Source organism: Podarcis erhardii (assembly GCF_964252035.2).
Source record: "Podarcis erhardii genome assembly, chromosome: 5".
NCBI classification, from domain to species: Eukaryota; Metazoa; Chordata; class Lepidosauria; order Squamata; family Lacertidae; genus Podarcis; species Podarcis erhardii.
In genome coordinates, this window is record NC_138509.1 from 12,325,928 (window position 1) to 12,353,845 (window position 27,918).

At 41.8% G+C, this 27,918-nt stretch overlaps 1 protein-coding gene across 1 annotated transcript; it reads left to right on the forward strand.

The window, feature by feature from the left end:
* Nucleotides 1-66: 66 nt before the first annotated feature.
* CHUK (component of inhibitor of nuclear factor kappa B kinase complex) lies at nucleotides 67-27,676 on the forward strand. The gene is made up of 21 exons (XM_081864283.1): nucleotides 67-221; nucleotides 2,026-2,120; nucleotides 3,000-3,114; nucleotides 3,950-4,019; nucleotides 6,658-6,746; nucleotides 8,748-8,837; nucleotides 9,441-9,565; nucleotides 10,581-10,688; nucleotides 12,030-12,165; nucleotides 13,112-13,306; nucleotides 14,193-14,295; nucleotides 15,486-15,609; nucleotides 16,200-16,351; nucleotides 17,129-17,190; nucleotides 17,372-17,481; nucleotides 19,343-19,392; nucleotides 20,029-20,125; nucleotides 22,101-22,248; nucleotides 23,217-23,353; nucleotides 23,805-23,904; nucleotides 26,798-27,676. The coding sequence occupies exons 1-21, from the start codon at nucleotides 102-104 to the stop codon at nucleotides 26,822-26,824; spliced, it is 2,253 nt and encodes a 750-aa protein (XP_081720409.1). The 5' UTR covers nucleotides 67-101; the 3' UTR covers nucleotides 26,825-27,676.
* The last annotated feature ends 242 nt before the right edge of the window (nucleotides 27,677-27,918 follow it).

Consider the following 27,918-nt stretch of genomic DNA (forward strand, 5'->3'; position numbering starts at 1 on the left):
CTCAAGTCTCGCGAGAGCTGGCGCGGCCTCGGCTGTGAGGCGAGCGGCGGGAGTGAGGGGGCGGCGCAGGCCGCGCGGAGGGAGGGAGGGAGGGAGGGAGGATGGAGAGGCCGCCGTCCCTCCGCGGGGGTCCGCCCGGCAGCGCCGCCTGCGAGCCCTGGGAGATGCGGGAGCGGCTCGGCACCGGCGGCTTCGGCAACGTCTCGCTCTACCAGCACCGGGTGGGTTCGCGGGGGCGGGCGGGCGAGCGGGGGGGGGGAGGTCGGGAGCCGCCTCAGGAGGCGGGGGAGGACAGGGGGGGCTGAACGCGAAGCAACTCGGCCCTTTCGTGGCCTTCGGAACTCCCCGCCTCTTGATAGCAAGGCGCGCATGCGCCTTCCCTGCGCTGTGGCAGTGCTGGGTTTACGGATGTATCAGCTAAACAAGCTATAGCTTAGGGCCCCACTCTCTTGGGGGTGTACATTTCCAAAAGATTAGATGAAAAACTAATAAAACCTACACAAAGCAACAGTGTTTGGTGCTGTGTAGGCTCCTATTTGTTATGTGCAAATGGCTTGAAGATACCTATTAGGTCCGTAAATTGCCATATAGCATATGTTCAACAAGAAAAACAGTGATGACAAGTTGTTGTTGACAAAGGACAGCTGGACATATAAAGGGCCCCATTACCTTCAGTTGCTCAGGGCCTCATCAAACCTAAATCCGGCCCTGCGCTGTGGTCTTATATTATTGTGGTGATAGTGGTGGTCTGTTGTTGTTGTTGTTTGTTTATTAAATTTATATTCCACCCAATATCCGGAAGTCTCAGGGCAGTTCACAGAACAAAATCTATCTATCTATCTATATATATATACACACACACACACACACAATCAAAATAGCAACCCACTAACCCGCCCCCACTATGTCTATAGATATATAGTATTCTTATTTGTTTGTTTATTCAGAGAAGGGAAGGCGGGGGGGGGGGAACCATAATAGTAAGTAAATAGAAAAAAGGGGTGAAGGAGGGGATGGAGAAGTAGATACTAAAAAGAAAGAAAAGAAAAGAAAAGACACAAAAATGATATAATAATTTAAAAATTCGAAATGTTGAGGTGGTGAGATCTAAAAGATAAAATGGGATGAAAGGGGGAAAGAAGAAGTAAAGTAAAATATCCCCCACCTTCAGATCACCATCTTCCTGCCCAGTTGAGAAAACAAGGCGCCTGCTTTCGAAGAAGCCAGCCGACACCCCCCAGCCAATGCAAGAGGTTTTAAGTTTACCCGTGGCATTTCAGCTAAATGCCCTGCTTTGTCATTTTTCCTAAAACTGCTTTGAAGGAGGTGGCTTTCCCTCCCCCCCTTTTTTTTTTCTTCGGCAATCGAGCAGCATGCCAAATTTCACAAAATAATGCAAAAAAGTAATAATTAACGTTTGATAATCTATATATAGTTTATTAAAATTGTATACTGCCCTTTCCCTGAAGATCCCAGGGCAGTTCACAACAGAAAAATACAAAGCGTTAATGCAGAATACATAAAACCAAAACAAACAAACCAATGATTCCCCTCCCACAAACACACTTAAAAAGTGTAATAAACCTTAAAGAGGTAACTGAGATTAACCTAATTTATTGCAAAAGGATACACTTATAAATCAGCCTAACAGATTTATGGGGAAATGGGTGGGGTTTGGGTCTTTTTGTTAATGTTTCCGAATGATACATTAACAATACATATTGTTCAGCTTTATGCTGCTTTCAAACCTGCTTTGACATTCGGGAACATTTCTGTATGTTTTCATCTTCAGTTTATTTTGTTTATCACCTTAAAGAAAAGAAGTTCAGTAGGATACCTCTTTGATGCTTTCCCTTAATTTTCCACAAAAAGGGGCTTAAAACGAAAGCAAGGGCAGCTGGTGTGTCCCAGAAGGGAATAGCTATAGTCCTAAAAATGCCTGGACAGCTCTTTCTAGATGTGGAATATGCTGCTGTGGTAATACATTTTAACCCTCTCTTGTGGTTTCTCTCCTGTCAATTGTAGGATCTGGGTACGAAGATAGCAATCAAGTCATGTCGCTTGGAACTAAGTGTGAAAAACAAAGATCGGTGGTGCCATGAGATCCAGATCATGAAAAAGTAGGTCCATCTTTGGAGGTTTTTAAGCAAAGGTTGGATGGCCATCTGTCATGTATGATCTGGCTGAGATTCCTGCATTGCAGGGGGTTGGATTAGAGGATCCATTGGGTCCCCTCCAACTCTACAGTTCTATGATTCAATGGTTGTATTTCTGTCACCATAAACCCAAAGGTTGGATCTTTGCTGGTGGGTCCCGCTGAAAGCAGTTTCAATGGATCTTATTTGTGCCAAGATATCTGCTAAACTTGGAATCCATTGGTGGAGAGACAAAACCAATCTCTATCTCTCCTATCCAGGATACAACCACATACAGACACAGCCATGGGGTTGTGAAGACGAAAGGCTGAAGGAAGGAGATTCTCCTGCTAGTTGTAGACAATCGTAACCAGTCATATTTTGCCCCTGAGGAAGGTGTATCTGAAATGCGTTTGGCATTTGATGGTTCCGGTTTTGCACATCTCAGCACCCATTTTGAAGTTTTGCTGCTTCTTCATTATTATTTTAGTGTCCCCTTCTGAATTCTTCTTTCTGCCTGGTGGGTAGAGGGATGTTGTAATGGCTGCCGCTGTGTTCCAAGAGGCTTGTTTGGAAGCAGAAGGCATATCAGCCATACAGTTGCTGTTCTTTGAGAGTCACCACTCGACCCTGTAGCAGCATCTTCCGTTGGAAGGCTTGCCGCTGCACCTGCTGTGCTGCTTCTCAGAATTCCCATCTTATTTTTCAAACAGTATAGGCTTGATTAAGCTAAGTTTGGTTTTATCTATCCCAGTTTTCAAAACAAAATGTTTGATACTGTGCCGCTTCATGAAATTCAGAAGGATTGTCTGTAGTAGCATGCATTTTCAGAATACTTCCAATTTCTTTCCTTCGTTTATTTAGGCTGAACCATCCCAATATTGTAAAAGCCTGTGAAGTGCCTGACGAGATGAATTTCCTTGTCAATGACGTCCCACTTTTGGCTATGGAATATTGCTGCAAAGGAGATCTCAGAAAGGTACGGCCTGTTTCTTTGACTACTGATGCCGTTTAGATTTTGGGTTTGAGACTATAGCTGGGCGCAGTATTGGAGAAGGGTGATGTGCTGTTATTATATCCTGAGGTGACTGACTTTCCTGACAACCTTATTTTGGACTTGTGCTGCATGCCAGGCTTAGGGAACATGGAAGAAGTAAGTGTGCAACTGTCAAACTAGATGGAATAAGGGAAACAAATGGTACCCCTTCGTTCAAGTTCAGGCAACCTTTTTATGTTGTATTCCCTGAGGGCTGCATACCAGTGTTTGGTGGGGCTGGAACCTGTGATGGATGGGACCAAAGCAAGGCCACACTTTTTTCTCTCAAAAGCAAATGATACTTTTGAGAGCCTCGGGCACCATCTGACATCACAGTGAGTCAGGTTTGGCCACCAAGGGTGGGAAGATAACTCTCTGACCTGTTGACCAGAAAAGGTTCCCCATCCTTGGTTTAGGTAGACCAGAACACCCTCAGATACTACTTTTCCTTTAGCCTTTTATTTTATTCTAAACTACCCTGAAGGCCTGTTACCAGGCAGAAAGGTATATAAGTATATTAAAGAAATAAGTAGTGCCCCTCCATTTTAAACGTAACAACTGTATAGGATGGTTTTCTGCTTTAAAGATGTTTGTAGACAATATGGCAGATTGCTGAAGTAGATCCTCACTTTTAAGTATATACAGAGGCTTCTTTCATATAAGTTTTGTGTTCTCCAAGCAATTGCTTGCTCATAAATTCTTTCGTTCTTAGAAGGATGTACAGTATATTGATGGCTGAACTGTATATCAAATGTCAACCTTTTATCCTTCCTTGTAGCTGTTGAACTTACCGGAAAATTGTTGCGGCCTTAAAGAGAGTCAAATCCTTTCTCTTCTTAGCGACATCGGTAAGTCAGCTGTTCCCTTTTGTGCATTTGCGACAAGCCTTTGTGGTTCTCAGACTGCTAATTTTGCCTTGAAACTTAGGATGCACAAATCCCTTTAATTTTAGCATTTGTTTGTTTATTTTATTTCATAAACTTTATATACCACTTGTTTGTAAAAAACCTCAAAGTACTCATGACCTCATATGACCTTCCTTAGCTTGCCTAATTGATTCTGATAGCACTGTTTGAATGTAAAATTATTTTGGATTCAATAGATCGGAAAAATATTTGTCACCAGTTAGAATGATGGTGCATACTGAACTGGAGGAGGCACACCAAATGATGGAAGTAGAACCTAGCTGTCATTAGGAGGGACAGAGAGAGCTTTCCTTTTAACGTGTGCCCCAACACTCCTTCCATTTTGGCAATTCAGGAAATGCGGGCCATGCGCTTTCAAATGATGACTAGAAATATGAATTCTAAAATGAAAACAGATTTTTACCTTAGATTCTGATCTCAGTTTAGGATTCAGACATGATACCCCTAACTATAGTGTTCTGTCATTGACCACATTCACGTGTAACAACAAACCAGACTTTATTCCTTATTACGTATTGGTGCATACTGCCCAGTCATTCTGTGTGCTCCTCCCTGAGTAGAATAAAGAAACCAAGATGTCTAGGCTTCCTGTTTCATCCATCTAGGTCTGATACTCCCTAACAGGCCTAACTCACTTGCTGCAGTAGCCTAACCTGAGCATATATCAATCTTACCAGATTATAACTGTCTGGGACAGAGTACAGCTGCTTTACTAGCCTAAGATGGGAAAAAGTACTCCACACCACTGAGGACACTTGACCTCGAGGTTTGCTGTTTACTGCAATGCATTATACATAAGGCTGCCTTTGAAGACAAATTGGAAACTGCAGCTGGTGCACAATTGGCCAGGTTGTTCACCAGGGTGGAATGGTTTGAGCACATAACACCAATCCTAGCATGGTTGCATTGGCTTCCGAGCCCAATTCAAAGTGCTGGTTTTGACCTATAAAGCCTTTTGCCAGTCAGAACCCCAGTACATCAAGGACTGCCTCTTTCCACATGAAGCCGGACTCTGCACTCATCATCTGAGGTTCTTCTCCATGTGCCTTTTCTGAGAGAGGAACAGAGGGTGGTGATATGAGAACCAATGTTCTCTGTGGTGGCTCTCTAACAGAGAGCATGTTGTCCCCAGAGAGTGGTGCCTGATGCAGTCTTTATTTGTAGGGAGCAGCCAAAAGCCTTTTGATTCACCCGGGCCTTTAGACCTTAATTTTCTGCTCATCTTTTACTGGGGTGGGGTTCAGCTGGGTCTGTTTTTCTGTATTACTTACATATTTTAGGATGTTTTATCCTTGTTTTTAATGCTGACTTCTGTAAGTTGCTTTCACTTTTCAGGGTGGGGAGTTTCTAATAAATATAACAAATAATAAGGCTGAATCAAGGAGTATTCCCAGGCTAGCGACCTGATAATTTAGGGAGGTTGCCATTCTGTTCAAAACAGGAGAAAATTGACATTGACACTAGAATAACAACATTTCCACCTCCAAAAACTTCAATACACATCATAAGTTGCATAAAAACTATACATGCTTTGTTTTATGTTTTATTTACACCATTTGTATACCACTTAATATATAAGAAAATATCTCTAAGCAGTGTATAGAAAACTGAAACAACAACAAAGAACTTAAAGAAGAAAAAATAGGACAAAAATCCAGTTCATACAAAAATATTACTGTATAATAAGCACCATATTGAAACAACTCAACATTTAGAGCTAAACCATAAAATGCAGGAGAATAAGAATACAGCAGTACATGAAACACCAATATGAAATAAAACCAGTCACAAAATGCTGAGTGCTTCCAGTATTTCACAATTGGTGATTAAAATTGCGCAGAATATTAACAAATGTGGGATGCTCAAAATGTGAAGAGCGGCATGCTAAAATCCCCCAGCCTGTGATGTTGTTCAGAGTCCCCTGTATTAGGCATTTGGATTTTGTAATACTTTCTGTCAGTGTTAAGCAGCACTCAATGCAATTCACAGAATAAGAATAAATATAACACTGTTGGCCCTGACATCTATGTCATGTAGGTCCCTGCCCTGCCCTTCCCTGACAGCCCTGCATTTCATATAGATGCCTCTACTCAGAAACCTATGTACAACACATATATTGTATGTGGGGGGGCAGGGTAATGGAACCCCACTGTGCATTTTACATATGGAACCCTTTGGTATGGCTAGTATGTGAGGAGGGCTAAAATTGCATTAAAATCCATTTCTTATCTTGAGGATTCATGTAATGCCTCTCCCCCAAAAAACAAGCAACAACAATCTCATTCACATGTTAGACAGTTTCAGCACAGAAATACAAATGATCTAAATGATCCGCTACTACTAGAACCCTTGTCAGGTGGTGTATTCAAAGCTGGCTGGTAGAGTAGAACTGAAAAAATGCACACTCGGCTAGAGTAATTTCATCCTCCTGTACCTCCATCTATATTCTGCTGTTTATATACTTCATAGATAGTCAAAGAAAGACTGGATGTAAATTTCTCTAAAAGGTATTTTTCTCCTTAACATCCCCCTCCCCTTCCAAAACGTATTGGACTTCTAGGTTATGGTATCCAGTACTTGCATGAAAACAGAATAATACACAGGGACCTAAAACCTGAGAATATTGTTCTTCAGGAAGAAGGTGGAAAAGTAAGTGACATGCCTTGGATGATCTCAGCGGATTATCTAGAAATATTAATTTTGCTTGGATGCAATAAGAAGTACATCTGTGGCCTACTTTTCAGCCATCAGCTGCAAAATCTGGTGTATAGTTTCAATATTCTGACTGGAATCCTTTAGTAGTGTCAGTGATGTGGAGGATAAAGGGAAAGCTTGCATAGCTCTGCTATGGGTCTACTTAGTCATTATTCAGCTGTTGTGTTGCGGAGGGGGTGGAGTTTGAAGCAAACTAATGAGAGGCAGGGAATTTGCTGGGACTATTGGGACCACCTTGATTCTTTTTGACCATCTTCTGCAGAGGAGGGAATGGGATAAGACGTTGAAGTGAGTACCAGTTCTACCGGGGAACCTCAAGGATAGAAACAAAAGAGTTGTAAGATCTGAGCTGTCTGCTGCAGAACCCCCTACGCTCTGCTTAGGCTGTGCCAGATAAGCTATAGTAAAGTTCTCCTTGAGGTGAATCGGATGGAATTTACTCGTACTTTGGCTTTCTGCACACAGGCGCAATGAGGGAAGTGCTTTCCTGTGATCAGATCCCCCCTTTCTCCCCAGATTGGCACCTCAATGGGAGTGTGCTAATCAGGTGGGAACACCTATGAGGTTGGTCTTGCCCTATGTGCAGAATTCGTTCATGCTTCTCCATGACTTGGCATTGCACCTTGAGCCAGCTTCCACAGCACTGGGTACATGTGAACAGAGTCTCTTGACTGTCATCTTTGTGGGGAGTAAATTTTCAAATTTTCCTAGTGCTAGTAACCCTGGTAGGTTCCTCATCTTTCTACTGCAATGCCATTTGTTTCACTTTGTGCAATTCTCTGGGGCTATGTGCTGTTACGGCCCTCTGTGGCAGTTGAATCAAATGGTTGAGGAGGTGGTGTGTGGATGTTCCCTGCCTTGCCCGTGTGGAGGAGGGAGGGAGGGAAGGAAGGAAGGAAGTAGTTTATTGCTCTTAAGTGATGCAATCCAATACAAGGGAGGATTATGTTTAAAACTGAATAAATTGAGCTAGACAGCAGATTACAGTTCAGTAATGATTTCAGGTTGGTGAGATTCTGGGGCAAGAGTAGTATGGATAGTTATATAGTTATATAGTTATATATATAGTTATATAGTTATAGTAATGACTGTTAGTTTACGTCATTGAGTCCTGCTAAAGCAACTAATCAGACTGTTCTGGTTGTAGACTTCAGAATGGAAGATCAGAAGTCAGCATGGAGATGGCAAAGACTAGTTTAAAGATTACAGTATAAAAGAAATGACATTAATTGTAAAAACACAAATTCCCCTCCTTGTAAATATCTTTAGTAAATGTGAAGTCTTTGTGCTATGGGTATCTAGGCATGGGTGAGTTTTCCATAGTCAGTGGGTGTTGGTTTTAACCACAGATTCACAGTGAGAAGCAAGGAAAAAAAGGAATCAAATATGAACCTGTTCTTAAAAACCAAAGAGAGAGAGAAATATGAACCTTAAGCTGCAGGCTATGAGAGGTAGTTAACAAACACCAGTAAAACAGAATAAAGTACCTAAGAAGACTTGGGTGAGAATTGCGATTCTGTCACACAAGAGTTTAAGGTGATATTCAGATGTCAAAAGACAGCTGGCAAAATTAAAAGTAAGGGAAAGTAAAAAGAGATGGCTTGCCATTCTTGAGGCTGCTTGGGGCCAAGGTAGAATTTCCTAAAGTGTGGAGAGGAAAGGAACGATCCAAAAACTTGGAGGAGAAGTAAGAGGGACAAAGAAGTTTGTAAAGAAACATGAAGGATGGGGAGACAAGAAAATGGGTCTGTATGTCACTTTGGTACCAGTAGTTGAAAAGTGGCTGAGGCATTTTGTTAATAAATTTAATTTAACTGAGCAAATTGCAGAGCTCCTAAAACTGACATGGGTGAAGATGTTTGATTTGATGTTGAAAGCAGCAGAAAGGTCAAGTAGCATAAATGAAGAATATACTGTATTTGATTTCATTTCCAGATAATTCACAAAATAATAGACTTGGGATATGCCAAGGATCTGGATCAAGGAAGCTTATGCACCTCTTTTGTTGGGACCTTACAGTATTTGGTAAGACTTTTAAAGATGTAGTTCACTGCAGCAAAAACTGCCCCCCTTTTTATTTCTATGCATTATACATTCCATCCCTTAACTATAGAATTTTAGCAAAATACTTGCAGTGTTCTTCATAATTTTTTTGTATTGGGAAGTTTTTAACGTTTGATGTCTCGCTGTATTTTTATCCGTTCCGCGGGTCTCTTCGTCTAGCAGTTTTTTCGTCTTGCGAAGCAAGCCCATTGACGGCTTAGCGGATTAGCGCTATTAGCAGCTTTTAGCGGCTTTTAGCGGCTTTTAGCGGCTTATCGGATAAGCGGGTAAGCGGCTTAGAAGGGGGGGGGGGAAAGGGGAAAAAAAACCCCACAGGAACTCGTAAGACATTTTTGTCTTGCGAAGCAAGCCCATAGGAAATTCGTTTTGCGAAGCGCCTCCAAAACGGAAAACCCTTTCATCTAGCGGGTTTTCCATCTTGCGAGGCATTCGTCTTGCGGGGCACCACTGTATTATGTTGGAAGCCACCCAGAGTGGCAGGGGCAACCCAGTCAGATGGGCAGGGTATAAATCATAAAAAATATTATTGCCATTGTTATTGCTTCTTGTTTACTTTTTTTTAAGGCACCAGAACTCTTTGATAATAAGCCATATACAACTTCTGTAGACTTCTGGAGCTTTGGAACTGTTGTCTTTGAGAGCATTGCAGGATTTAGACCATTTTTACATAACCAGCAGCCTTTTACCTGGTAAGAGTTTTGTTTCTCAAACTAACGGGCTACTGGACAATTGCTTGCCTTTCCTGTCCACCTGAGAAGAGCTAATAGAGTAAAATCATGTCAGTGTTGCATATAACTGGGAAGCCCCTCTTTTGGAAGTGAACTACTTGGAAAGAGACCACCCATCTTGAAGACAAGAGGAAATGAAAAGGGTTTTCCTTGTGAATATTCCTTCCCCAAATAAGTCCCTCACTTATCTGGCATGATACCTTCAGCTGGTCAAGAGCTTTCCAGGGTGTCGTTTTGTGGAGAGCAGTTACTGGTGATCTAAATGCACTTGCACCAGCTCATGTTGCACCTGCTAAATATTGCAGGAAAGCAATTCTGTTCCTTAGAAAATGAAGGAGTCATTGCCACTCCAAGGAAGCAATTATGCGTGCTGTGTTGAATGTGGCTGTGTGGGTGTCACAAGTACCTATTGATTCAGCCAAGGATATCACTGGTGATGGATTCATACGTATTGACTTGGCTTACTAGCCAGCCTCTTTTGTGACTGTCATAATCTTCTTCCCTCTGAGATATGAAGAGGATTAAAGGCAGCAGAATGAATTTCTCCCATTTGAAAAGGTTGGGGAGGTCCTAGCAAATGCAAAAGACTTGGGGGGGGGGGAGAGAGGAGTCTTATCTCACATACACTAAGGTACGGATAGAATAAGAAAGAGCAGGAAAAACTCTTGCCATTGTTTTCTCTCGAGTTTGCATAAGAGGGTCAGGGAAAGGGGATGCTGGGTATTTTTCTCACCAGAGGGAGGAGGCATAGCCCCTGATGAGCTAGCAAGTAAATTGTGGTTGTCTTTCTGTCTGATAGCACATGATCGCCCTTGGGGTGGCTCCAAGCTTTTGGCTATCCATACACAATTTTTGTTTGTACACGTAACCCTTGGAACTGAACCCTCCACATAAGATAAGGGATTACTGTAATCTCTTTCACAGTGTGTTGATTGGTCAGTTATTTTTCAATCCTTCATTCACTGTTTTTCTACAGGCATGATAAAATCAAGAAGAAAGATCCGAAATACATTTTTGCGTGGGAAGAGATGACTGGGGAAGTTAGATTCAGTCCTCATCTGCCAAATCCCAACAGCCTCTGCAGGTAACATTAAATCCCCTGCTTTCCTTTAAATTGCTAGAATTCTGCAGTGCAAATCTGTTCAGCCGCTCTTTTTTCTTAATACAGTATCAGGTGGAGGTTCTAAGGTATAATCTTTTACCAAAGTATATTCTGGTCCAAATACATTCTAGCTTGCTTTTCTCTGATAGTTACAAGCAGTGCTTTTTTCTCGGGGGACTCGGGGGTATGTATACCCCTAAACATTCTGTGAATCTTAAGTTTGGCCTCATTGAGGGGCAGTATTTCATTATGAGTAGGAAAATGAGAGTATTCCTAAACATTTTTTAAGAAAAAAAGCACTGGTTACAGGTAGCATGCCTCATCTAAAATGATAGTTGTCTTTTGAAGCTCTGGAGTAAGAATGAGCAACCTTTCTTCCCTGAAGGGGATATATTCCCTCAGAGAGAATTTGTTGGGGGGTGGTCACATGCTGGCAGTGGGTGAAACTAAAATAACCCCACTATTTTTTTTCTTTGACTGTAAAAGAAATAGTGTTAATTATTTTCAGTTCATTACCACCACAAACTCCTCCTGCCTTTCTCTCTCTCTCTCTCTCTCTCGCGCTTACATCTACACTTTTTACAACATTTCCCTCACTTATGCACACACAGAGGGATGCCTTTTTAAAGCATAGCTTCACTGGAAATCTCACTTTGCAAAGCTTTCTTCCCTGTGTAGGCAAGTAATGCTTTTGATGGTCTTTCATTCTCTGGCATCTCTTATTTCTTTCTGGGCTGCAGGGAATCAGAAACCGACCACAGAGGTCTTGAACCACTCTGACTGCTGTGTTCCATGTTTTCTCTCTCATGTTTTGGCAGAAATTAATGGGTATTTTGTTTGGGTGTAAATAGGTGAATGAGCAAAGAAAGATAGTTTTAAGACTATTTAAACCTTTTGTACACCTATCTTCCTTGTTAATGTCGTTAGGAACTCAGATGAACCTTGGGAGCAAAGCTGAGAATGGAAAAACTAAAGAAGTGTGGCATATGCAAGAGAATTTCGAAAAAAAGAAAACTAAACTGGCTAGATACAAATCTGATGTTCTTTTCCAGATTAATGTCATGGAGGATACTGTGCCCATATCAGTCAATTTTGTTGGTTTATGTATGGGAAATATATCCATGTCAAAGCTGTTCTGTGGTTTATTAATCTTACACAAATGTCTATCCCCTCCTCCTCTTACTGGTTCTGGCATCCTTGTGTTCATAATGTACATTATATGCTTACACTAGTAAGTATCTAGTAAGTAAGATCTTTCAATAAACTTTGTTCATGGGTGACAGTTCTTAACCATTGTCTACTGTGCTTTTGTTTTTGGCTTAGTATAATTGTAGAAATGATGGAGAGCTGGCTGCAACTGATGCTAAATTGGGATCCACAGCAGAGAGGGGGTGGTCCAGACCCAGAAACTGGTAATTTGAGATGTTTCCAATTAATGGATCAAATACTGGGTTTGAAGGTAAGTTCTGATACGGCATGCCCGGATTAAAAAGAGGTTGTTTAAATGCATTACCATTACAGAAGCTAGTAAGCTACCTTCATTTGTTCTCTGAAATCTCATAACACAATTTTTGCAGTGCTGTGGCAGAACGCTCTCCTTTGGCTATGGAGGGGTGGGGAAACCCGATCTGGCCAGTGGGTCAGCCCTCCTTATCTCATCTACTGCTAGCAGACCAAATATAGCCACTCATCTGTCATCACAATGTCATCAGGTGATGGTAATAAGGACTTCCAAGTATCACGCAGGACTTAGTGCTGATCAGCAGGCTTGGAGTCGCTGCCTGTCAACTGATGGGCAGTGACCTCAGGCCTGCTGCTTTCTGCAGCGCTCAGTTGCATTGTCAAGTTCCGAACAGGAAACTGTCACACTCCAATCCAGCCATGGCTCTCCCTACCTCACACCTGGTTTCACATACAACATTAGGTGCAGGGCAGGTGGGTGTGGTTTGAGGGAAACTGCCTAATGGGCCAAATTGGAACCTGAACCTGTGCCAAATTTGGTCCATGGGTTGAAGGTTCCCCAGCCCTGGTCTAAAGGATAGAAAATACCATTGGCAATTTGTAGAAGCAAGCCTGTGGGAGTTGGGGGGAGAAGAAAGGCTGTTAGGTCTTCAGGGGAAGGCACTGTTAACCCAAACTTTTATTTAAATAATGTTAATACTGGAGGCTTACATAATAAATATTTTTTAAATCAACTTCTTAGCAACGTTAGGTAGAGACAAACTCCTGAATTCTGCTTAGAGGGATTTCTGCTAAGAGTGATATAACATACATAGGCATTTTTATGTATGTGTATATAATCATCTTCTTTTTGGGGGGCAAAGAGTTGGTTTTCCTTTTGGTTTTCTATGACTAAATTACTGCTGGTTTGGGGTTGAGCATGTGTGCCTTTCTTTCCTTTTCAGATAGTTCACATCTTAAATATGACGTCTGCCAAGATCCTGTCTTTTTCATTGCTCCCTGAGGAAAGTCTCCATTCTCTCCAGTCTCGCATTGAGTCGGAGACTGGGATCAGCACAGGGAACCAAGAGCTTTTGCTTGAGATGGGAATTTGCCTAGACCCTCGGAAGCCAGCCTCTCAGTGTGTTATTGATGGCGTAGTAAGTTTCCCTTTTTCATTCCAGTAAACGGGAATATATTCCAGTATTTGCACCAGAGCACAGCCTTTTATTTGCCTACAGTTAAGGGTGAAGTTTCTGTGGTGTAGTGGTTAAGAGCGGTAGACTTGTAATCTGGGGAACCGGGTTCGCGTCTCCGCTCCTCCACATGCAGCTGCTGGGTGACCTTGGGCCAGTCACACTTCTCTGAAGTCTCTCAGCCCCACTCGCCTCACAGAGTGTTTGTTGTGGGGGAGGAAGGGAAAGGAGAATGTTAGCCGCTTTGAGACTCCTTTGGGTAGTGATAAAGCGGGATATCAAATCCAAACTCTTCTCTTCTTCTTCTTCCTCCGCTCTTCCCCTGTACTCCTTGTATCTATTTCAGTTCATACATGAGTTTTCTGGTTCTGTTGAGACAAAAAAAATTAAAATATAGACTATTCAGACTCAAAGAGTCGTATTTAGTATAGAATAATAGAATTGTAGAGTTGGAAGAGACTCAGTGAGGGTCATCTAGTCTCAACTCCCTGCAATTCATGAATCCTTCCTACAGTCGGTTCTGTCAGAACATGGATTTTCCTTGTGGGGCAGAACCTTTTCCTTCTGTGTGCGCCCTAAATCTGCCCATCCAGAGCAAATTTGGGAGTAGTCTGGGGCGTGTGAGCTGGGGGAGAACAAGGATGGTCTTGTTGTGCTGGAAGCAACTTTTGCTTGCACAACAATTTAGTTTAACACAATCCACGTAGTTTTGCACAGTTGACTTGTGCCTGGGGTGGCCGTCTCTGTTTTTTTTCTTAAGTGTGTAATCATGGTTCTCTGAATTATAGCTGCTTATTCAAGGTTTCTGTGGGAATTTCTGACTTGTTTGTTTCTCTTTTCTCCTTGGCAGAGAGGCTGGGATAGCTACATGGTTTATTTGTTTGATAAAAGCAAAACTATCTACGAAGGCCCCTTTGCTTCTAGGAGTCTGTCCGACTGTGTAAATTATATTGGTAAGTATATTGCAGTTCAGACATGATTATTAGTTGTTATGAGGAGGGACATAACCTTCAGAGCAGTAGTAATAAAATACTATTTAGGAGGACTAATTGTTCTGTATCTGCTGTGATTCAGTGTAACTAATATATTTCATGATGCCATTACCGTAAGGGGAACACAATGGTCAGTTGTTTCACAAATTCAGCCCATAATAGTTGCAAGAGCAGTGTATTCAGAGGTGACGTTCCTTGCATTTCCTTGGTTAGGATTTTTGAAGCATTAATTGTTATAGTAGACATTTTTGTGTGCGTTAATTGCCAAATACAATGTTTGAAATCCAGCTAATCACACCCTAGTTTTATGAGGAACTTAAGACCATTAATAAGACATTCTTACGAGAACAAACCAATTGTGCCGTATATTTTTGGACCTCCCATGATTTTGTTCTTTTTTATCTCGGTCTGTTATTTATGTGCAAGAGTTTTACCCTCATCCTTGCCCCATCAGCCTTTTCTTTTGGTCCAAAATCTAGATAGTCATTTCCCTTCTTGTTTCATCCCTCAGTGGGTGGGAAGAGAGTCTTCTCGTTCCTTTGTACCTTTGAGAGTTGCGCTAGCAGCACCTCAGGCAGCTTTCTCCTCAGTGAAGGCAGTCTAGAAACAAGAAGATCAAAGCTTCCCTGTACTATGTAGTGATAGCTTTTTTCAAGGTAGAAGGGAATATTCCATTTGTGTCTGAAACGGATGGAAAGTCTTCCATAGCAATTAAAACTATATTCCCTGTACTTGAAGAATCAGGTCTGGAAGAGCAACATAGCTGCTGAGCCCTACTCCTGCTTTCCCACAATTTCCTGCTTTATGAGTCCCATGGGAAACTCCAATCTTTGTTTTAAACATTACAACAGCAATTTTATTGTGCAGTTTGATCAGTCCAGTGGAGGGACCAGCCTAGACATCCCCACAAGCCGAAATCATCAGTAGAACTGAATCTCAATGTTTTGCCTTTTGATATGGCGGTGTGTTAGATTTCAGGTGTTCTTTTTAAGTGCAATTCGAAAATGTCTCTTGTTTAGGCAGTTAAACATTATAACTGTTCTGGTTCTGGGTTGCCTCTAATAAATATGCACTGGTAGCTTTTTAGAGTACAGATCTTAATGTTTTCAGTAGTGATGGCTGTTATGTTTCCTTCCTTTTCCCTCACACAGTGCAAGAGAGCAAAATTCAGCTGCCCATTGTGCAGCTTCGTAAGATATGGGCTGAAGCTGTGCATTACATCATTGGACTAAAAGAAGATTACAGCCGGCTGTTTCAAGGGCAAAGAGCTGCAATGTAAGCCAGCGATTCAGTAACCGAGATCAGCGGGGGAAAGGGTGGCAAGTGTGTGTTCAGGGTACCCAAAAAATCATAGCTTCGTTTTTTCCAAAAAAATGTCGAGTTTACTTCTTTGTGTCTGTGAAATCCATATGGGATACAGGGCATGGTGAGTCTTCATTAACAAGAGAATTATAGTGGCTTCCTGATGGCATAAGGTTTTGTGGGGGGCTGAAGCAGAGCAGTAAGCAATAAGATGAGACAGACGAGGACCTTATGCTTTGAATACCCCTACAACTTTTTTCAGCCTCACTCCCATATTCACTTATGGATCAATTTCTGGGGGCATGACAGTGATGGGCAAGAAAGAGGTATTCATGGGCACATTTCAGCCAGTCCAAAGCACTGAGCAGGGCCAGTGTAAGGGCTGGGAAAAGGAGGTGTAACCTTAGGAGAGTCCTGCTGGCTGTGTAGATAGCCCTGGGGGAGCCAGCTGAAGTCCACACCTGACATCCGGGATGTGGGCTTCTTAAAGCTCCATGCAGACACAATAGAAATTCTCCCACCATGAAGCAATTGCTAACACCTGCTTTGTTTGGCTTGTCTAGGCTGAGTCTTCTTAGGTACAATGCCAATTTAACCAAGATGAAAAACAACATGGTGTCAGCATCTCAGCAGCTGAAAGCAAAGCTGAAATTCTTTCAGCAGAGCATCCACCTTGACTTGGAGAAATACAGTGATCAGATGACATACGGGATATGTAAGTGTTTGGAGGAGCTGGTGCTCAGGACCGCATTAGCAATAGGAAGGGGCGTCCTGTCCCATTTGGCCACCTAAGGCAAAATGGAATTGCTGCCTCCTGCCCCGCTGTGATCCCCTCCCCACTTCCGCTGCCACTGCACCCCAGCTCTCACTGAACTCAATGGGAGCCAGGGAGCTCCTCAGAGAGTTGCTGCTTGGCTTATTCACCTGGGAGCACGGAAGAGAAGTGGAGTGCTATGCATCAGAATGCCTCCCTCTCTGCTGTGGAAGTGGTGGGACGTCCACCGCTTGAGACAGGTGCGTTACGGGCAAGCCAGCTCTAACTATAGGATAGATCTGCTTTAGAGACCCATCTGTACAAGGATGCCCCACCCCACAACTGTGGCTGCAATACTGCGTTACTTCCTATAACCTTTCAAAATTCAGCTAGACCAAATTCAGGGGAGCTTGCCTCCTGCCCTCTCCTAGTCCTCCTTATTCAGAGCATATTTCGCCTTATAAAGTAGTAGGGAGCCAGTGGCAGAGAGAAATGGCTGGTGACAAGCAAAGCCTTGTAGTTGTCGCCATCCAAGCCTGGCAGGTAAACCCATTGTGAGCCAGGTCCAGGCTTGAGCTCATAAGTTGGCCAAGGTTTTTCAAAAGGGGATCTGATTTTCCCTGATTTTTGAAATTCATCAGCATCACCACTTCAAAATGTGCACGTTTTTAAAAATAAAGGCTGTTTATTTTCAGCGCATGCTGCTGCTTTAAATTAACCCAGATACGTTTCTTTAAGCCTCGGAAAAGATGCTGAAAGCCTGGAAAGAAATGGAAGAAAAGGCCTTGCAGTGTGAACAGGTATGGAAGATGAAAATGCTGTCAAATGTGCAATGATTAACCAGGGCTTTCAGTCTGCCTCACCACAGCAGAATCTTATCACCACCATCAGTGTGCACATGCACACACTTTCCTATCAAAAGTGGGAGGAGAAACTCCCTTGAGATACTTCCCAGTGTATAGAATTCTCTCTTGTTTTCAGGCTGGAGATATTGGCTACCTGGATGAGCAGATCATGGCTTTGCACACAGAGATTGTAGAACTGCAGAGGAGTCCCCATGCACGACGTCAGGGTGAACTCATGGAGAATCTGTAAGAAAAGAAGCTATTCTCATAGGCATTTGTAATTTTTTGCAGGCTAACAAGTTTAAGGTGTTCCATTATTTGTTAGTATCTTATTCTTTTGCATTGTATTAGTGTGGGGATTTTTTTATAGTCTCTCCACTCTTCAAGGCCTAGATGGCTAATAATAGTATATGTATTTAAAATCAGGGCTTTTTTTCTGGGGGGACGCAGGGGTACGCATACCCCTAAACATTTTGTGAATCTTTGCCCATTTGCTGTATTTTTCCCGATTTGAACTATAAAATGGTGATTTTCTTGAGTCAGAATGAGAGTACCCCTAAACATTTTTATTAAGAAAAAAGCATTGCTTAAAATAATACTATAATTTTGGCATAGAGCAAATATCCCTACTTGCACTAAAAAAAAAAAAGTGTTCAGTTTCTGGACAGTGAAAACCCATCAAGGATTGAGTCCACCAACTGGGTGTGATGAGCAGCCAAGTCATTAATTGTTTTGCTGCTTGCCTGCGATTTTAAAAAGCAAGGAAGATGTTCCCTTTCAGTTGCTCAACAATACATGGCTGCTAGACTTTGTTCATTATTAGTTCTCACAAATTTTGCAATCCTGAGCCAATTGCTCAGCGTTATATCTAATGTTTGTGGGTATAACTTGTGCAATGGAACCCCTACTTCCCCCTGCCTGCCTTCCAGATATGTTCTGGATTTCCCCCCAGCCCTGCAGAGCAAATTGAAGTCCTCGTGCAAACAGGACAACTTTGTTGGATCTTGCAGATCAAAGATATATTTAAATCTGTTTTTAGAATATTGGGCAACAATTTAAGAGTTGGAAGTATGAGAATCCTGAGTACAGTGGTGCCTCGGGTTACAAACACCTCGGGTTACAAACGCTTCAGGTTACAAACTCCGGTAACCTGGAAGTAGCACCTTGAGTTACAAATTTTGCCCCAGGATGGGAACGGAAATTGCACGGCAGCAGCGGGAGGCCCCATTAGTGAAAGTGCGCCTCAGGCTAAGAACAGTTTTGGGCTAAGAACGGACCTCCGGAACGAATTAAGTTCGTAACCCGAGGTACCACTGTATTGACTTTTGAACACTCAGGTTCAAAATTGCCATTTCCACTATGCTGAAGTGTGTAACTTTTCTAGGGTATTGTGGTTAACCACATGACGCCCTGAAACGGTTGCTATCTAATAGATGAAACCAGTATTTTCTTGACCCTCCTTTGATACCTGTCCTGGGTCTCAATTGCACATTGTGTGAATTCACACAAATGTTTCAAGACTTCAGCAGTTGGTTCATTCTGGATCCCTGGTGCACAAAATTGACTGGCTGGTTGTCATTTTTCTAGGCAGTCATATAGTAATGAAAGCCCTGGATGATCTTGTGTTGTGATTTATTTAGAGCCAGTTTTGACCATGAAAACTGGAGAGAAGATTGGGTTCTTTCAGATAGACCTGTATCTGTAGGAATTGCCCGTCGATCTTACTTAAGATGAAAATGTTTCCTACTGTTCATTAGTTGATTTCCCCAAAAAAATGAAACCAAAAGTGACTTACACAAAAAGAAGGATAAAAACAAGTTTGAAAACGAGGACAGGAGATTAATGCACAAATTTTGTGTGCGTAACAGATCCAACCCCCCACCCCCAAGAGTGAGTCAAAATAACTTGCTGAGAATTAGCTGCCGTTACTTTCTACCAGGTGAAAAAAAATACATGTTTTTTCCCCTTTATTCAAAGCTTTTACACTGTGACACCAATTGATTGATTGGCTAAACCAATTTCATTTCTGGAAATGTCACAATTGATAGCAAAAAAGAGAGAGAGAGAGAGAGAGGAAACTGTGCTTACAATTTTTATCTTTTTACAGTGAGCAAAGAGCTATAGAACTCTACAAGCAATTAAAACCAAGGCCCCCAGGTATGGAAATGGCTCCAGAACACTTTGTGTTAAATAGGAGGTTTTGCAAAGAACAGTAAGGCAGGCGAGTGCTGATCTGGACAGAGGTTGTCGGCAAAGGATGTTAAGCAAGCCTGGGAACATTCTGGAATGTTAAATTTAACAGATTAGAAAAAGCAGAAGTGAGCAACTGAATTGCTTACATGCCTTGCATTTTTTTTTCATTCTTTTCAACGTTTATATGATCATTTCTAACGGATCTCAGTTAGAGGGTAAGAATTTAGAATATGTAGACTTTCTGCTGCCCATTCCTGTAGCATTAATTATGAGTTTCCGTCTTTTTGCCACCTAAATACATCACTTCTGCAGTTTTTTAAATGGTGTTTACAACAGTCTGTGAAACTCGTTGCAAAAGAAAAAGAGGGAGGCATGAAGCAACCATTAGAAATGAAAGTTTGTTTGATTACAAAATATTCTAGCTATGTTTATCAAGCCTGCTATTTCAGACTTGTCCTGAACAACTAACCAGTGTTTAGTAATGGGAAATGTGTAAATCAGTTTTTCTTCTTGTCAGTGTTTTTCGATCTGGTGGGTTTTTTAAAAAAATGGCTTTTAAGAGGAGCACTGTACTGATCACGTGACAGGTATCCCTTTCAGATCATTCCTACAGTGACAGCACAGAGATGGTGAAGATCATAGTCCATACAGTTCACACTCAAGATCGCGTGCTCAAGGAACTCTTCAAACATCTTAGGTACAACGTGCATCTCTCTTTCTGCAGATTCCTGCATCTTCATTTCAATCCGATATATGACTAAGCAAACATATATTGATAGCCCATGAGGCATGTTAGGCCTGCCCTGAGTTTAAGATGTGTCCACTCTATAGTCAACCTTTTCGTTGATTTTTATCTCTGTCCCTTAGTGTTAACAGTAATGAGTTGTTTACATTGTTTACAGTTTTGAAGGGAAGAGAGGCTAGATGTGTACAAATAAGTCTCAAAAAGGCACGTAGAGGCCTGTTTCTAGTTTAGTTTTTCTTAAATTGCTTCCTGTAAATACAGTGGTACTTCGGGTTAAGTACCGTATTTTTCGCTCTATAAGACGCACCAGACCACAAGGCACACCTAGTTTTTGGAGGAGGAAAGCAAGAAAAAAAAATATTCTGTTTTGTTTTTTTTTATAATAATTTTTTATTGATTTTCCAATTTTAAAACAGAATAACAAACAAACATCAACAAACAAAAACATACAAACAAGTATAATTTCATATCCTCATTTTCATGAGCCTTCTTTCTCGGACTTCCCCATACCTCACCCTTTCTGCATCCTTATTTAACAGTTTTTCAGCAACCCTTTACTCCAATTAAATTGTAACTTATTTTCCTTCTCAGTTTCATCTTAATTCATCAAACAGTTTCAGCTGTAATTCTGCATCTTCCTTTCCCTTGACATTTTAGCACTCATCAATTTTAAAACAGTTCTTAAGATAAGCTTTAAATTTCTTCCAGTCTTCCTCCACCGTCTCTTTTTCTTGGTCACGGATTCTGCCAGTCATTTCTGCCAATCCCATAAAGTCAATGACTTTTGTCTGCCATTCTTCCAGTGTAGGTAATTCTTGTGTCTTCCAATACTTTGCTAGAAGAATCCTTGCTGCTGTAGTAGCGTACATAAAAAAAGTCTTGTCCTTCCTTGACACCAATTGGCCGACCATGCCCAAAAGAAATGCCTCTGGTTTCTTATGGAAAGTACATTTAAGTACCTTCTTAATTTCATTATAGATCATTTCCCAAAAGGCTTTAATCTTTGGGCAGGTCCACCAAAGGTGAAAGAAGGTACCTTCAGTCTCATTACATTTCCAGCATTTATTATTGGGCAGATGGTAAATCTTCGCAAGCTTGACTGGGGTCATGTACCACCTATAAATCATTTTCATAATATTTTCTCTTAAGGCATTGCATGCCGTAAATTTAATACCAGTGGTCCATAACTGTTCCCAGTCAGCAAACATGATGTCATGACCAATGTCCTGTGCCCATTTAATCATGGCTGATTTAACTGTCTCATCTATTGTATTCCACTTCAGCAACAAATTATACATTCTTGATAAATTCTTAGTATTGGGTTCTAACAATTCTGTTTCTAGTTTCGATTTCTCCACCTGGAAACCAATTTTCCTGTCTTGTTTAAGAAAAAAAAAAAAATTCTGAATCCCAGAAGCCAGAACAGCAAGAGGGATCGCTGCGCAGTGAAAGCAGCAATCCCTCTTGCTGTTCTGGCTTCTGGGATAGCTGCCCAGCCTGCATTCGCTCCATAAGACGCACACACATTTCCCCTTACTTTTTAGGAGGGAAAAAGTGAGTCTTATAGAGCAAAAAATATGGTACTTAATTCGTTCCAGAGGTCTGTTCTTAACCTGAAACTGTTCTTAACCTGAAGCACTGCTTTAGCTAATGGGGCCTGCCGCCGGAGCACAATTTCTGTTCTCATCCTGAAGCAAAGTTCTTAACCCGAGACCTCTGGAATGAATTAAGTACGTAACCAGAGGTACCACTGTACTGACGATGCAGCTTCTGAAGCTCTGAACCATAGGATCCTGGCAACACATGAAATGCATATTGTATCTTTCTGCAATAATTTCCAAAAAGCTTATATTCATTTTGTTTCTGTTGTCTAGATGACAAAAAAATTGATGTCCAACATCTTTTTTCTTTTCTTTTTCCATCACAGCAAACTGTTGGGTAGTAAACAGAAGATTATTGATTTGCTTCCAAAGATTGAAGTGGCTCTGAATAATATCAAAGAGGCTGACAATTCAGTGATGCAGATGCAGGCGAAAAGGCAGCGGGAAATCTGGCATTTGCTGAAAATTGCTTGCGTAAGCGTTTGCCCTCGTAATTTCAGAAGCATTTAGAAGTCATCCTTTTTCAACCGATTAAACATGATGTTACAGATAACTGTCTATCTAGAAGTGCATTGTGCTGAAGTTGAAAAAATGACATGGGATTTATTCCAGGAAAAGAAGTTATAATCGCAGTATAGGTCTCACCACTAGGTTTACAGGAAGAAATATTTGCTTGTTGCCTGTTGGATTAGTGGCAATATGACAGCTGGTCTCCAAGCAAATTGCCAAAAACATTTGTGCTGGTTTTCTCTTCAGGTGTGTTTCAAATGTCATAGCTGCATTGTATGCAAGCTAGACAGAGAAAATGCAATTTCAGACATTACAATGTATGGGGGGAACCATGGATGGATTTGCACTTTCCTTTATACTACATAGTATTGTCCTATGTGCCTCATATCTTTGGGCCTCAGAGATTATAAATTTATAACTGTTTAGGATTTGTGCTACAGTGGTGCCTCGCAAGACGAAATTAATCCGTTCCGTGAGGCTCTTCGTCTAGCGGTTTTTTCCTCTTGCGAAGCAAGCCCATTGACAGCTTAGCGGATTAGCGCTATTAGCGGTTTAGCGGCTTTTAGCGGATCAGCTGATAAGCGGCTTAGGGCTTAGGAAAAGGGGGGGGGAGGGGAAAAAAACCGCAGGAACTCGCAAGACATTTTCGTCTGGCGAAGCAAGCCCATAGGGAAATTCGTTTTGCGAAGCGCCTCCAAAACGGAAAACTCTTTTGTCTAGCGGGTTTTCCGTCTTGCGAGGCGTTCGTCTTGCGGGGCACCACTGTATTATTTCTGTAGACTTGCATACCATAGGCATACTACTAACGTATTATATGTAACTGCAGTTACCACTTAGGATGTGAATACTTTGCTGAAAGTCAACAATTGGATGAATCTGAAAATTATGGTTCTGAAAACTGGGAATTCTTTTTTCTTCTTCTCTTTTTGTAGACCCAGAGTTCTGCTAAATCTCCTGTTAGTTCCAACGTGGATGGCACAATTACATCCTCGGTGCCTGCATTGCTCTCACAGACACCACCAGGAAATGCGCTTCAACCTCTTTCTTCTATGGAAACATCTAGGAATGTGTAAGCCTAATGGAAATTAGCAATTTGTTTGCTCTTTACAGCCATGGTTAAATTTTAGCCAGTTACGCTCCACTTCCACTTGAAATTATGATACTGAATAATAGCGAGAGGGCTTGAAAGTAAAGGGGTGACCATTAGGTCTAGTCGTGGCCGACTCTGGGGTTGCGGTGCTCATCTCGCTTTACTGGCCGAGGGAGCCGGCGTACAGCTTCCGGGTCATGTGGCCAGCATGACTAAGCCGTTTCTGGCAAACCAGAGCAGCACACGGAAATGCCGTTTACCTTCCCGCCGGAACGGTACCTATTTATCTACTTGCACTTTGATGTGCTTTCGAACTACTAGGTTGACAGGAAGTGAGAGGGCTTACTCCTGGTCAAAAAATGCTACATAAAATGTGCCATTTACCAAACTGTGTCTACTCAGTTGGGATAATCCTGATTTTCCTTTTCAGGCCACCGTTTGCACATTTGATAGAAGAAAATCTAAGCTACCTCGACAATTTTAGCACTATTATACAAGAAGCAAAACGTGACCAGAGTAACAGCATGATGGTAAGTCTAGAGGGCTCAACTTGGCGTTGATTTTGAATAAGAAGAACCTTTTGTAAAATGAGCAGCAAAGACTTTTCTTCCTTCTACCCCTGGAAGATAGGGACAAGTTCTTCTGTAGCCTTTTATTCAATACAGCTTGAGCTGAGCTGAAGTGGCTCTTTCAGTTTTGTGAGAGGGTGGTAAAATTTGGGGGTGAGTTCGGAATCCTCTTGAAATTTCAGATAACTTTTCAGTTTTAGTCCTGTCGGCTGAGGATTGGGAGAGAAGAGGGGCCGTTAATTTCCTTTCCCTGCTTGCAGCATTTTGGTAATAATCTTTAAAGTCTCAGAACTCTCAAGTTGCTTGCTTAGTGTGCTTGCTCCAAAAGGTTAACATTTTCACTTTGTGAAAATCAGCAAAAAGAAGAAGAGAGGCATCTGTTGAGTGGGCTGTGTGGTAGAACAGAGAGATCTATCACAGGAGCAGGAGGGCAGGAATGGTAAAAACACAGATCTTCCACTGCTCGTCCTATTCGCTGTAGCCACATTTCAGCACTGTGTTTGAGGGCACTCAACAGATATGACTCCCCGTCCACGCATTCCTTCCTTCCCTCTGTTAGTCAAAGACTGTCCAAGCATATCACTCATGCTCCAACTCCACAACTGTCTCAGTATATTTTGCGCTGTGTCCATTTATGGAAGGGAATGTATGTGTCACTCGATTTTCTTCCACGTCTGAATTTCACTAACGGCTCTCTTCAGTTTTGGTTTGGATAGCTTTCCAAGAGGGCGACAAATTTATCAGGTGATTTTCATCAGACTGATAAAATACCTTAGATTACTTTCTAAACTGAGAAGGGCTAAATGGCTAAGGAGGGGAACTTTTAGTTCAGGCAAGCTCAGTTGCCAAGGAGTTAATGTCTGAATTCAAGTACCTCAAGAGAATTTGAATGTGACCTTTTTTATAGTATTGCCCTTGTTGGCTACTGTGTTAGATAACGGGAATCCCAAATTCTTTCATCTAATAAGAAACTGCATTTCTACAACATGGGTGGAGCACTTTTAGCTAATAGTAGCTAATGTTAGGACGCGGGTAGCGCTGTGGATTAATCCACAGAGCCTAGGACTTGCCGATCAGAAGGTCGGCGGTTTGAATGCCCGTAACGGGATGAGCTCCCATTGCTCGGTCCCTGCTCCTGCCATCCTAGCAGTTCGAAAGCACATCAAAGTGCAAGTAGATGAATAGGTACCGCTCCTGCGGGAAGGCAAACAGCATTTCTGTGCAGTGCTCTGGTTCGCCAGAAACGGCTTACTCATGCTGGCCACATGACCTGGAAGCTGTACGCTGGCTCCCTCGGCCAATAAAGCGAGATGAGCACCGCAACCCCAGAGTCGGTCACGACTGGACCTAATGGTCAGGGGTCCCTTTACCTTTACTTTAGCTGCAAGATGCAGATTCTTGGGGTGTCAGTCCAGCATTAGTTGCTCACAAAGAAAGTGTTAGTAGGAACCAGTGTGTTGAAATTTCCCCCTTTAGGGAGAGTGAGTTGGGCATCACTTCCCTTGCTACAAGTTCTGGAAAGGGGCATGGCTCCACACATGACCACTTGAATTTCAGTTTTGGGTAAGCAGCCACAACAGAGATACCTTAAACACTAGCAGGTTTATTTGGACATGCATTGATGATGACTAGTATGTATCCCATAATAAACCTGTTGGTCTTTAAAGTGACCAAGCATCTAAGTTGTGTTTGCTTCCATAGACAGGCACAGCTACCTCTCTGGAGGGTGAGCAATTTGTTTTACTCATAGCATACTCTGGGTTTGTTAATGAGTCCCAAGTCTGGAGCATGGGGTTAATTGGGGTCAAACACTTCAATAAACCCCAATCATACACCTTTATTATCAGCCCTTCTGGTTTTGCTGGTGGAGACTACCCTTGAAAGTGCCACAAAACTTCCATTAGGCGTTTTCCTATATTATCCCCTCTTAACATTTTTCATGTTAATGGTTTGTCTTCAGGGTGACAACTCCTTTTTTTCATGTTGTCACCAAAAGGCCAGGTCGTGTTCTGTTGGTTTCTGGACTGACCTTTTGACTCTCCGGTAAAGAACGGCCTCTAATTAAAACACAAACCAACCAATTTGCAACCCCCTCCTCCACAAAGCTGCAAAATGTCTGAAATTATATTTCCTTTCGCAAGCCCCAGGGGCAGTGTTATGGGAAGGAGTCAGAATGCAGCCTCCTGGATAGTCGCCAGATTCTGTGTACAAATCTGTAGGCGCAGACCATCACCCAACTTAAAATAGTCCGGCATGAAAATCCCCAAACTCGGTTCCATGGGTGACTCTGAGTCAACTCCCTGGGATAGTTTATTGTTGCACATTGTTTCTAAATTTATTGTTGTACATTGTTTTAATTGTCTGTTTTAACCACATTTGCACATCAGTTTCTAATTCTGTGAGTGTCCTCTATTTCAGAGGCTTCTACTCTGCAGCCTCTTATAGTTGTTTTAACTGCGAGTCTTTTAGTTCTTACGCTCTTACAGTTGTTTTACCTGCATGTTGTTATTTGTTTTTACTTCTTATCTGTTTTAATTATCAGTTTTTATGCTTCCATTATCCGTGTTCAATCTTGTATTATATTCAGATGTTTTATCCTATGCTTGTTTCTTTGTCCTTATTTGCTCCAACATTTATCAGTTAAAAAAAAATCCTAACTGCTATTTTATTTATATGTTGTTGTTTTTTTATCCTGGTATGTGACCATAATAAAGTTCATTCATTCAGCCTCCATGTTAAATGACTACCTGAGAAGTCTCCTCGGTTATCAGTTTGTGTCTCTTGCTCATCTTGCTCTTGTTCCCTGTTTTTTACAAGGGAGCACAGTTGATTGTTGTCCTGCTTTCTTTTGCAGAGTCTCGATTGGAATTGGCTAAATTAGCTGAGTACGTGAACAGAACTTGGAGAATTCACAGGTGTGATCTGTGTGCATCTGTCCCATCCTGGATTTATGATCACCTCCTAAATGCCACTGCCTGAGAACCTTGCAGTTGAGGATGGCATTTTCATACATACCTGCTAAATCGTTCTTCAAAATCCAGGTTTGAGTGGCTCCAACCCTCTTAATAGAGTTCTGCAGCTGCTGTAGTCAATCAGCGGCCTTACACCCCTTTGCAACAAACATCAAGGTCTGCAGATTATCTTCAGAATTCCTCTTTCTTTTTCATTAATCGAGACCTTGTCAGCCATTACCATGCTATATTTGTCCATTCCTGCTGGAACTTCTTGGAAAGTTAGCTGCCCCAGCTTTTCACACTAAGATGTATAGTCCTGATGGAGTCATGGGGGGATATAGTGCAATGTAATGAAATGTACAAAGAAATGCTATAAATTGCCCTACATGTAATTACTGAATTCTACTAAGGCAGGAACTAGAGAGAAGGCATGGAAAAGTCTGTAAATAGTTTGTAACATGGTTTATGAATTGGTCCCCCCTTTTCTCTCTGGTTCCTTAAAAAGTGATTGATATTCTTTCAGCATGGGTGGGGAACCAATGGTCCTCCGGATATACTTCCAACCCCATCAGTCCTAGCCAATTGTTTAAGAAGATGGGAGTTGTAGTCCAACATTGTATGTGAAAGGCCACAGGTCCACCATCCCTGTAACATGGAATATTTTGATTATATATAATCTATTTTTAAATATGTTGATTTTTGTATTACCTGACTTCAACCTAACTAGGGTGGGTTACAAATGTAAAAATATATATGAATAAAATGATCCTAATCAGCAATGGGTTTGGCTAGCTCTTTTGTCATTGCGTTGGAACTGTAACAACATATAACAGTTGCCCAGTATACCTTTGAAAGAAAGCTGCCCTTTTGGCAAAAATCAATAGTTTGGGGGCTGATAGCACCTCTTTGATTTCTGGAAGTGACCCCTAGGTTTATTATGAAAACTACAACTTATTTCAAATACTTATACGTAGGTGTGCTTTTCAGAAATAGAGTCATTTGACAAGGCACCGGACCGCTG

What these genes read in the sequence shown, in the direction of transcription:
- CHUK (XM_081864283.1), top strand. Translation starts at nt 102, where the DNA reads ATGGAGAGGCCGCCGTCCCTCCGCGGGGGTCCGCCCGGCAGCGCCGCC. An exon ending in TCTCGCTCTACCAGCACCGG is followed by an intron (nt 222 to 2,025) that starts GTGGGTTCGCGG and finishes TGTCAATTGTAG; the next exon opens with GATCTGGGTACGAAGATAGC. An exon ending in AGTGTGTTATTGATGGCGTA is followed by an intron (nt 13,307 to 14,192) that starts GTAAGTTTCCCT and finishes TCTCCTTGGCAG; the next exon opens with AGAGGCTGGGATAGCTACAT.